This window comes from Lacerta agilis, chromosome 14, assembly GCF_009819535.1.
Source record: "Lacerta agilis isolate rLacAgi1 chromosome 14, rLacAgi1.pri, whole genome shotgun sequence".
Lineage (NCBI taxonomy): Eukaryota > Metazoa > Chordata > Lepidosauria > Squamata > Lacertidae > Lacerta > Lacerta agilis.
In genome coordinates this window covers 47,302,206-47,313,967 of record NC_046325.1, presented here as the reverse complement: position 1 = coordinate 47,313,967, position 11,762 = coordinate 47,302,206, and the positions used below count along the sequence as shown (strand labels likewise).

General features: G+C 45.9%; 1 protein-coding gene across 3 annotated transcripts; it reads right to left on the bottom strand.

The window, feature by feature from the left end:
• Window positions 1-1,551: 1,551 nt before the first annotated feature.
• PDCD6 (programmed cell death 6) lies at window positions 1,552-11,444 on the bottom strand. Of its 3 annotated transcripts, none has more exons than XM_033169548.1 (6): window positions 11,309-11,444; window positions 11,112-11,173; window positions 6,542-6,586; window positions 3,817-3,975; window positions 2,282-2,391; window positions 1,552-1,940 (listed from the first exon to the last, which is right to left on the bottom strand). In XM_033169548.1, the coding sequence occupies exons 1-6, from the start codon at window positions 11,359-11,361 to the stop codon at window positions 1,842-1,844; spliced, it is 528 nt and encodes a 175-aa protein (XP_033025439.1). In that variant the 5' UTR covers window positions 11,362-11,444; the 3' UTR covers window positions 1,552-1,841. The 3 variants fall into 3 exon arrangements, with proteins under 3 accessions (XP_033025439.1, XP_033025440.1, XP_033025441.1); XM_033169549.1 differs by having other exon boundaries at window positions 3,823-3,975; XM_033169550.1 differs by lacking the exons at window positions 6,542-6,586; window positions 11,112-11,173; window positions 11,309-11,444 and adding an exon at window positions 6,065-6,083.
• Between the last annotated feature and the right edge of the window lie 318 nt (window positions 11,445-11,762).

The window sequence follows — 11,762 nt, the reverse complement described above, 5'->3', positions numbered from 1 at the left end:
AATGTTTTGGTGGGATTTGCCTCCACTGCTGGACTTAAATGACCCTTGTCCTCCTCCCCCTTTTTGTTTTGTTTCTCTTTCTTGGGGGGGGGGCAGTGCTGCCAGTCCCATCATTGACTGATTTATGCGCCCAACACTTTTGTAAAATTTCAATGTGGTTAGAGGTCCAAACATGAATGGCATGTGAACATGGCTGCTATGTTCTATCCTAGGCAAAAATTGAAGTGGTTGTAGTGTTTAAAGCTACATTAAACTGACAATTTTTCTTCTATCCTAGAAACTGATATTCATGCATTAGCTCAAGCTCTGAGTGAAATGAATTCGCAATCAACTGAACTGGCAAAAATTGTTTCACCATAGCAGAAAGCTAATCAGCATTAGATCTTAAGGGGTAGAGAGAAAGGGAAGACTTGGCTCAAATCTGTACAGCATCTGAAGCCTGTTCTAGGTAAATATTAAAGTGTTTCTTATGCATTCCTGCACTGTGGGTAGCTGTTCATATAATTAACAAAAGTACATTCTGGTAAAGCCTTTAAAATTTCAGCAATTGCTTTTCTGTTTACTATTACGGTAAACTATGCTTAATGTTATGTCTTCTCTGACAATTAAAAATTAAATAAAAAAAGCTTTCCCAGAGTCTGTGTGTGTGGCATTGCTGTTTCCTCTTATTTTTATCCTCTTCTGCTCCTAGTCTGCAGGCACTGTTCTTGTATACTGACTAATCTTAAAGATACACCCCAGTATAGCATTGTCCCTCATTCTTCATTGGACTTCATGTGACAGTCTCCAGCTATGGAAACCATAAATTCCATCACCTGCTTAAATGTGAGACAATATATTTTAGAGTGGAGCTAAAGTTTTGCCATTCTTCTAATGTGAAAGAGAATGCCACTTTTCACAGCATGGTTAAATAATAAACAGCACTTCTATAGCACCAGGAACAAAAATCTCAATAACATTAGCTATACTAGAGGCCTGGTTTACTGTATACGTATACTATATATAGTGTATTCAGAATTGGAAGTGCTTGGTCTCCATTACACTTAAAACGTTATCAAGTTCATGAACAGACACACAAATTGACGTTCATAACATTCTAAATAAGTAAGTTATTGACCCTCACTTGAATTTGTCTTAGCCATTCACTCTGTTCATCTTCTGTACTTCCTCTTATTTTCAAAGTGACTTTTCCTGATGGGTCCTGTCCCCTGTTCCTAACCTCACCATTCTTCTGGGCTTTGGTGGATATTGGGATTCTTTTTTTGGCCACTGTGATACCAAGGCAAACTAAGTACTGCAAAAGTCCACTACCAAAATGACAAATGTGGCCCTTCCACAACCATGGGATCTCCCCCTGCTTCTACTAACTTGCTGTATGCAGACAAATGCAGGGAGGATGAGCTGCACCCGCTAAAGTGTAACCAAAGCAACCAAATGTATATGCATGATGTTGCCCCTAAACAAACAGAAGCATGCATTCCTCCAAGTAATTCACAGCTACACAGCTAAAATGCCTATGAATTTTAAATCATCCTTGATATGGACACAGGATACAATTCAGGCTTTTTTAATCTCTATAAAAAGGTAAACAAGGCACATGCATTGCTACTACTGTTTGGCATTTCAAAAAGTTCCAAAACATTAATGTACATAATGCAATGCCGAGTTTTGAAGCAGTAGGTGATATTGGACATGATTATTAGTAATTATTATAGAGAAAAATGATATACTTCTAAACATCCTCTCTACAACATTTGAGAGAGTGAGAAGCTATCCATTTATGTCTTGGAATCAGGCAGCTGGCAACTCTGGTCCACATTCTAGAGCAACAGTTTTTGCTGTCATACAACACTGAAGACCATGGAGAGATACTGTTCATAAGACACTTGGATCCAGCCATCCTGGTCAGTATCATAGCGTCTGAAGACATCTGTCCATTTCTGAAAAGAACATATTAAAATAGGTTTACCTATAGATGAAACTACTGAGTTCTTCTACTGAAACATAGCTTCCATTTGTGAAACAGGAATTGAAGTTGAGCAAAACTTCAGCTGAATTACTAGAGTACATAATCTAAAGGAGTACCGTATATAATCTAGAGGAGTCTACTTATAAATTCCTTATTTCTACTTATAGCTAGCCCTGGAAAAATTATTCACTGCTTGCTGCTCAAAAATGCTGATGGTGCAGCAATGGATTTTCTAATTACCTGACATACATGCTAAACTTACTGTTACTTGGTCGTTCTAAATTGTAACTATTCAACAGCCCAGTTTGTTACCTGTATGACAACACAACACTGGATGAAGTCATCAAAAGCCACTTGTCCTCTTCTTTGTCTGTCAAACTTCTGAATAAGGAGATCGTAGAATTGGTCAGATAGTCGATAACCTTGAAAAAATTGAAGGTATTCAGGAGCAAAATAAATAAAAAATGAAACGTCTAAGAGTCTTTTGTGTTATGGATTAATTAGGCAATGATATGACACTGCAACCAAAATCACACAAAACACCACAAAACAATACAACAAAGTCATAAAAACTACAGGAGATTCATGCAAACTCAGAGGACCATTTAAATCCAATAGCAAAAATGTGTTGGTAATGAAAACAAGCAGATGCTATGCTGCACACATAGTGTGATCACCTTACTTTCCAAATATGAAGGCAAAAGTTTATTAAAATTAGGGAAAACCAAATTAATATCATTGATGGAATGAACAACATACTGTCTAATAAGCAACGATGGAGCCTTTGGCAGAAATTAAAAATCCTTCAGCTTTGCCCAGTCTTTTTGAAGGTCTTCAACTGTACGGCAGGGGTGAGGAACTACAGTCCTGTGGACTAACTCCTCATTTATGAACACTCTATTTGCACATGGCCATGCACACGCACAGTGCCAGGATTCCAGAAGTAGATCCCAGAAATGTGGAGTACCCTGGAGAGTCCTCTTGGCTTACAAGGAGACCCTCTTCAGAGCCCAGAGTATATCCTTTGGGGAGGGCTTCCTTGTGAGGCAGGAGGCACAGCAGGGCCTTGCAGAGGCCTTCTGCCTAAAAGCTGACATGTGGAGTAGAGTAGCAGCTGCCGCTGCTTCCCCACTTGTCAGCTGTGTAATCCGTGATGTCCTTCCAGCTCACAACTTTTAGTGTACAGGGTGCAATATCCTTGATAATTCTTGAAATACTAATTCTAACAGTGCAATTCTATGAATGCCTACTTATTGGAAATCTTCCAAAGTTCAGTGGAGCTTATGCCGAGGTAAGTGAATAGCGGATTGTAGCTATAAATACTTTCTCTCCAGCAGTTCCTTGGTAATAACTTAACCAAGTTCTTAGACCTTTAAATAAACTAGTAAAGGTGATAATGAAGCTATTTTCCCAAACTGTATCTATTTGTAAAAACTAGGAGGAAATTTATATATTTCAGTCTTGTAGTTTTTCCTCAGTTAAACTATTACTCTAAAATAGTAATGCTGGGGTAGCAGTTTCAGACTGCTTCTAGAAGGACCACAACCAAAACAAGCTCATTTCCTCTTTGGAATATTTCAATGTGATATGATGTAATCCTCAGTCTAGATCAGGGGTACTCAACCTTTTTATACCTACCGCCCACTAATGCGTATTTCTTGATGGTAAAATTTCCTTACCACCTACCAGCGCTCGATGGAAGGAGGATTCAGCTTGTACCACAGAACCCCCTACCACCCACCTAGAATCCTGAAACGCCCACTAGTGGGCAGTAGGGACCAGGTTGACAACCCATGGTTTAAAATGATGATTGTGATACATGGTCAATATTATTACAAATGAATTACCAAAACCTGTTAATGCTTGCTTTAGTTCATTTTTGTCAATCATTCCTGAATTGTCTCTATCATACGTGCGAAAGACATTCTGCCAGTCAGATACGTATTTCCAGACTCCTGTGAATTCATTGAAGTTCACACCACCTTTGTTCTCTCTGTCAAACATGGCTGAAACAAACATTCAGAATATTAATTCATTTAAGTTACAGAATGAGACACCAATCATTCTCTTATTACATTTCTGTTAAGATTAGGAGACAGGAATAGCTGAAATACCTCATTTAAAAGTTTACTATGTGGATTTTTACCTTTTAATGTAAAGAAAAACAAGGAACAGTGGTAGAAGCAGCTATTATGTAAACAGATAGGGGTTCTAAAAAGAATTCAGTATAGTCAACACTTTTCCTTGAATAAAGATTTCTTAAAGGGTGGCTCTTCTCAATGCACCAGAAGTCCACAGATTCCCAAAATGGAATCTAAAATAATACTACTCTCACAGGCAAACCATGAGCCCATGACAAAGTGCTCTTAAAAAGTTTTCTTGGTGGAGAACACAGGATGAATATGACCAAACAGGTTAGATCCGGTTTTAGGGCCTACTCTATGGCAGTTACTGCAGCCAAAGGAAAATCATATTTCTACACCAATATGTCTTAACGTAGCTCAAAGGTGCCTTGTCAGGTGCTTAGCAATCTGGTTAATAAAGGTCTGGTAGAGAACATCAGATGAAACCAATGAAGTCCCATTGTGATCAGTTTGCATTACATTTGGCAGATTCAATTGCTCATATTCACTCCAACTTAAGATGCCACAATTTCAATATAATTAGAAGCGAAGGCAGCAAAGATACCATCTGGTTGCCTTTCAGCTACTATTGTCTGAGGAAGTGGATGAGGAGTGAAACCAACCATGCACTTCTAGGTTCCTTGCCTATCTCGGCTTCTGAAAACTTGACTCACCTTCAGTGAATATCAGCTGTGGAATGGCGATGTCCTCTTTTATTTTTAAAGGAGACAGCATTTTAAAATATAAAAAAATAAAATCTAAATCTGGATCTTAAACCTTTGGAAAATTTATAATCTGCCATTTTAAAGCAACACTTTGCAACACACCCTTATTTGCTCCCTTCCAGCCTGGTATGAAACAGAAACTGCTTTGGTCATCTCCCTGGATGACCAGCACTGAAGAACAGATGGGAGAGAAAAGTGCAAACCTGATGGTTCATCTTAACTTTTCACAAGTTTTCCACTTCAACCATAGAATCCTTATGTGACATCACCCTAGGAGCATTCTTTTGCAGTGGCTTTGGTCCTACCTTGAGGGTAGGATCCAGAGGATGCTGTTAGAGGACTTCTGTTTTACTTCATGACCTTTGGGGTGCCACAAGGTTGTATTCTCTTCAATATCTACATTACAGGTAGGAAACCTTGAGTGCCCCAGATGTCCAACTCCCATCAGCCCCAGCAACAAAATCATGGGTATAGTCACCTGGAGGTTTGGGCAGAAATGCCATCAATATGCAGATGGCACAAAGCTTTTAACTTCTATACTCTTAATCCCAAGGAGGTGGTGGAAACACTAAACAGATTTCTCCAAGCAATTTTGGTTTGGATAAAGGCACTGTCTCGAGACAGACAAATGCCAACAACCACCAACAAGCTGATACTTAAATTTATCATTTTGAATTAGGATAATGGAGTCCTCAAGCCTGCCTGCCTTGTTCTTTCTACTGAAGGCAGTTCTTCCAGTGTTCTGCCCAAAGCCCTTTATCAAACCTGCAGTGTTCCCTGCATGCACTGGTTGTATAGTAAACAAGTGATTTTATCAATAAAAACAGATAGGTTCAGTCTCAGCTTTTGTCTCTTCACTTTCTATGAGTCGTTGGAAGGAGCAAGCAGTGTTGACAAGGTGTTCAGGAAGGTGTGGTCTCCATCCACAATTAACCCATGCTTCAAGATAGCTCGGCTTCAGATTTTCTTAGGAATCTGTATACACTCAACAAGGACGGTTGTTTCATCCACATTGTTCCGTGGGGCTTCTCTGTTCTTGAAGTTTATTATACTGCTCTCTGTTTGTAGTCCTCAATGTCAATCCTGTAGTACGACTGTTTCAGCTTGAGAGGATACACCTTTCAGAGCTAGGCCAAGGTCAGTGGTTGCCTGCCCACTTGCTTCACCTCTGGATAACGTGGGTTGCTATTACCCATATGGTTCTGCACACACATAGACCATGAAAAACCCAACCCACGAATGCTTACCTATAACTGGTTCTTCAACTGGTGATTTGTACCATCGCATAACCAGACTCCTCCACTGCAGCAGTCAGTAAAGGAAGAGTGGAAAGTTGGGGGTCACACTGCCCTGAGGGCAGACATCCCATTCAAAAATCTGCCATCTAGCTCTAGAAGTTTCAAAATTGTGCTCTATGCAACCGCAGAATCCATGTGAAAAACTACACACATGACTACTCAAAAGCAACTCAGTAAAAAAGCAATGCATTTTAAACAAGGAGTATTTTGGTCCCCGTTGCAGATATTAATCTATGTAAATAGTAATGGGTTAAGAGGGCAATACAACTGGAAGTAATTTCAAACAAAATATTCTTCCAGTTCTCACCACTGAAACAATTTTGTTTAACTATCTTATTGACATACTATGAACCACCTAAAAATGCTGCTTGTGAGTACAACCCCCCCCCCCAAAATGTTAAAAGTATGATGTTATGAATCACTTACATATGATAGATCTAACAGTTGCTGGATTGAATGGAGTCCATGTTCCTAAAAAGAGAATGGAAGCAAATAGTTAAAATATGCATACAGGAAAAGCTGTGTTATGGACTCTTGAAGATTAGAGGATAAGAACCGTTAAGACAGAATCAATACTGATTCTCCTCTCTCCACCACCATTTTTTACAGCTTTATATGATACAAATACTCCTTTACTAATAATTTACAAAATATTTATACCATTTTAAAAAGATTACAGGGGGTTGGACTAGATGACCCTTTGGAGTCCCTTCCAAGCCTACAATTCTATGATTCTACATTCTATCATTCTTACAGTGTTAAAAGACTGCTTCATCCCAATTCAAAAAGTAATGAATCAAGGAATACAATGCTTTCCCAACACTGCTTTGTGCAGCTCCTTAAGTCATTAAGGCCAGCTGCTTCTCAGGATCCGTTGCAACTGCTGCACAAACCGAGGAGCCAGCACTAAGCAGGATTGCTGCCCCTTCACACCAGCCAATACAGAAAGCGATTCTGCTGAGTTCAGGCAAGGAGCTCACTGGTGCACTAAGGAGAGGGGGTGATCCTGCTTAGCACTGGCCAAAGGAAAGCAAAACGATACATCAGCTAGCTAGCTTCCCTTTTAAGCCTGATCTTCTTGCAATCTTTGAGGGAAGTAGAAACTCCCAGAGGCTTATGTTGCCTTCCCTGGTAAGCCCAATCGCAGGGGCGTAGTGTCACCCCTCCTCGCATGGAGAGGAGAGTGGTGGGCCAGCGAGGAGGGGTGCTTCGCTGGCCCGCCCCTCTCCATGTCCCAGCAGCCAGCGGCGAAAGAAGCTTCTTTCGCTGCTGGCTGCCGGGGCATGGAGAGGAGGGGCGGGCCAGCAAGGAGGGGTGCCACCCCTCCTCGCTGGCCCGCCTGTCTCCATGTCCCGGCTCCGCTCAGGGAGCCCAGCCAGCAGCGAAAATAGCCACTGAAAGGGGGAAAGCCCCCTTTCAGTGGCTTTTTTCCCCGCAGCTGGAGGCGCTGACCGCGGAGGGCGGGGCTCTGCTCCGAGTGTCCCCCCCCCCAGGGCGCCAACCGGGGTGGCCCACCCCCCTTGCTACGCACCTGCCCAATCGTGATGCATTCTTAAAGGGAGATACACATATGCTTGCAAAAGCCTTTGGGGGTCTCGCTCCCCCCCCCCAATAGGGAGCAACACCAATTAAGGCATAAGGAACAACCGGCAATCCCAGGCAAGTGGTTTTAACAGAAGTGAGGGAGGCCATTCACACAGCAGTTTAGCAAGGCGCTCTGCTCTGTGAAGCTCCTCCCAAGTTGTGGGGTAGGGCTTGGCACAAACTATGGAGCAAGAAGATGCAAAGGGAGGGGAGGGATAAACAGGAAGGCAGTGTTTGAGAGTGGAGAGAGCAGGTGCAGTAACCCATAGTATTGCACATCTCTGTTAATATATGGATAAGCTGAGACTGGACTGCACAACTATCGAAACACCTGGCTAACAAGCCCATGCATAATTGGTCAATGTCTTGTGTTGAGTAACAGCAGGTCTGAATCAACCCTTCATGATCATGTTAGCTCCTTTAAACTCAACTGCTTTCAATATATCAATGTAATGGGATTCCAAGCATCTGAGAATAATGACCAGGAGGTTGCTTTTCTCCAACTTGTTACTTTCAAAAGCCTCCCTTTTCACACACTACTCCAAGGTACGACTCTGTGTCCTCATATCTTGCCAGCTATCCCCTAGAGACAAGAATGCCCCTTAATACATGCTGAGTTACCTCTAGACTTGTAATAATCCAAAGAATAATCAGGGGCAACAATTTTGCCCCATGCTTTCAAGGGATATTCAAGTAGGAGCAAATTCATTTTAACCAGTCTTATTATTTGTGAGGTTTTTTTAAAAAAAATATTATTACTTATTACATTTGTATACAGTGGTGCCTCGCAAGACGTAATTAATTCGTTCCGCAAGACTTTTTGTCTTGCAGTAATTTCGTCTTGCGAGGCACGGTTTCCCATAGGAACGCGTTAAAATTTAATTAATGTGTTCCTATGGGAAAAAAGTCCGGGGGCGCTGCCAGATCGCACCCGCCATCTTGGGTCGACTGCGCATGTCCACCCAAGATGGCGGGCGCGATCGGCCAGTGCCCCTTCCGACCGGCACCGGACTGCGCCGCGTTTTAAGGCTGCAGTGGGCGAACAGCAGCGCTGCTGTTCGCTCGCTGCAGCTTTAAAACACGGCGCGGCTCCAGCCGGCTTACAGTGGTACTGCGCAGGACGAATTCGTCTTGCAAAGCACGGCCATAGACAAATTCGTCTCACGAGTCAACTAAAAAATCGCAAAACCCTTTCGTTTTGCGAGTTTTTCGTTGTGCGAGGCATTCGTCTTGCGGGGTACCACTGTACTGTCCTGTACCCATAGGTTTATAATCAAAAGGGTTAGTTATGCTGGACTTTCCTGACATTAATACTTAACATGAAGGACCCTTTGCACTTCAGAGACCCGATGCTTTTTCTGCCTTACATTGATTACATAACCTTCAGTGGTTACGGTGCAGCATTTTCCTACTCCAATATTCCCCTTATTACAATTTTCTATCATGAGCACACACACACAATGGAAAGCCACAACTGGCACAGAGATGCATATGACAGCAACATAACAAATCTACATGTTTTTGTGAACTTTCCTATGGCGAGGTGGTTAGAAAATTTCAAGGAAAAAAATACAGATGGACAGGGTGTCAATAATAAACTTATTATATTACTGTATTATTTCTAACATTTGTGTTTCAGAACAGTGTACTTTTTTTGTTCTCTCAATAACTGTGCAAAGTTGACTATGCTGTAAGATTGACCCACCCCACCCTCACAAAACACAAAGCTTTAGGGTTAAGCAAAGAACTGGGCCCCAGTCTCTCTAATCAAAGCCCAACCTCCTTTTTTGCCTTTAAAACTCTTTAAGTAGCTACTTACTCTCCCCTGGCCTCCAAGGCTTGGGACGCACTCTGCTCTGTCCACTTTGAGATTTGTTGGGCAGGCATAGGCAAACTTGGCCCTCTAGATGTTTTGGGACTACATCATCCCTAGCTAACAGGACCTGTGGTCAGGGATGATGGGAACTGTAGTCCTAAAACATCTGGAGGGCAGTTTGCATATGCCTGTTCAGGGGCGTCGCTAGGGGGGTGCGGTGGGGGCGGTATGCCCCCAGGCGACAGGGGCCACAAGCGGCGGGTGGGGGCGACAAGCGGCGCCCCTCCCGCCACTCCCCAGGCAACGCCGGTCACCCCGGGAGCAGCAGCGCTGCACGGATGGGGTGCTCCCTCGGCCGTGCGCTGTTGCTCCCGGGGCGACCGGAGCGAGCGGCGGCGCATGGGGGTGACAAGCGGCAGCCCCTCCCGCCATTCCCAAGCGCTGCCGCTCCCTCCGTCACCCCAGGAGCAACAGCGCACGGCCGAGGGAGCACCCCGTCCGTGCAGCGCTGCTGCTCCCGGGGTGACCGGCAGCGTGGGGAGTGGTAGGAGGGGCCGGCGCTTGTCAGCCCCACGCGCTGCCGCTGGCTCCGTCCCCCCGGGAGCAGCAGCGCACGGTGTGTGCGGTGCTGCTGCTCCTGGGACAACGGAGCGAACGGCGGCACGTGGGGGTGACAAGAGGCAGCCCCTCCCACCATTCCCACGCGCTGCCGCTCCCTCCGTCACCCTGGGAGCGGCAGCACACGGCCCGACGACGGAGTGCACCTGCACGCGCAGGCGCACTCTGTCATCGGATCGCCGCTTCCACAGCCTCCTTTTGAGCCGGAGAGCTTAAAAGCGAGCTCTTCGGCTTAAAAGAGGGCTGCAGAAGCGGCGCCGGCACCCCCGGAAACGCCCTGGGGGCGGAGCGTCATGACGTCACAATGTGATGTCACGACGCCCCCCCCCCGGGGCGTTTCCTTTGCCGCCCCGGGTACCGCGGAGCCTTACTCCGCCACTGTGCCTGTTGTTGGGGATATGAAACAGGACATTCTCACCAATTGCAGCATCTCTTTGGAATGCCCTTGCCCTGGGAATGCCCACCTTTCAAGACCATTTATAAGCCTCAGTTACGTGAGATGACTTTCCTCAGGGCTGGCCAATTTTACTTTCAGTTTTGCTGTTTCTCTGGCTGCCCTTTCACTATTTGGGTTTTCAATGCTTCCTCTCTATGCTTTTAGGCTTAGCTCTTCTCATCTGTAAACCGCCCTGAGTCCACGTGGGGGGGGGGGGGCTGGATATAAATAAATTAATATAATTATATAATTATAATTAATATAAATAATCTATATTATATTTAATATTATTAATATAAACTAATAAGAATAATTTATAACCCCCGTAGTTTATCTCTCTACAGTTTGGATTAAACCTTTTATAAAAAAAAATGCTTGTTTCGCCCGCCACCCACCCACCGCCCTGCTTCCAGCTGTTCCCGTTTTTATCGGTAGGCCGCCCCGTGTCCCCGGCAGGGGAAAAGGCGGAGTACAAATGGCCCGAGGAGCGCGGGGAGGCGTCGGCCAGCCAGGTAGGCCGCGCGGGAGGCCTCTTCACCCACCGTTGGAGAGCGCTTGCTGGAGCTCCACGTCCGAGATGACGCCGCTTCGGTCCTTGTCGACCCTGAGGCAAAACACAACAAGCAGCGGTCACTACGGGCGCTGCCGGCCGAGGGAGAGCAAGGCGCCCGCGGAAGGGCCGACCCGGCCCACGCGAGTCCCCGCCGGGCCAGGCCTCCTCCCTCAGCCCCTCGCTCACCTTTGGAAGACGCCCCACAGGAAGTTCACGTCGGCTCTCCCCATCGCCGCCATCGCCCAGGCTGGACGGGGGCGAAGGAAAGCGGCCGCTGCCTCGGGGACCTCGGGTTCCGGGTCTGCGTCGCGAAGAGCGGCGAACAGGATCCGCTTCTTCCTCCTCCTCTGGCCGCGAGAAGGAAACGCCTCGGCGCCTCAGCTCCTCCTCAGGGCGGCGAGGAGGGAGGGAGGGAGGGAGGGAGCGCCGCCTTTCCTCGGCGGGGGGCAGGCGCCGCCTCAAGGCGCGGGAGGTTCTTCGCGCGCGCTCGTCTCGCTGCGCGCGGACGGCGGTCCCGCGGCGCCCGCGTGGCATCTGCTTGTGGGGACGGACGCGTGCAGGGTCGTGGCGGAGCTGCGAGTGGGCAGCCGCCGCGAGACGCCCCTCTCGCCGTGGGAGAGGAGAGGCAGCCGCGGAGGTG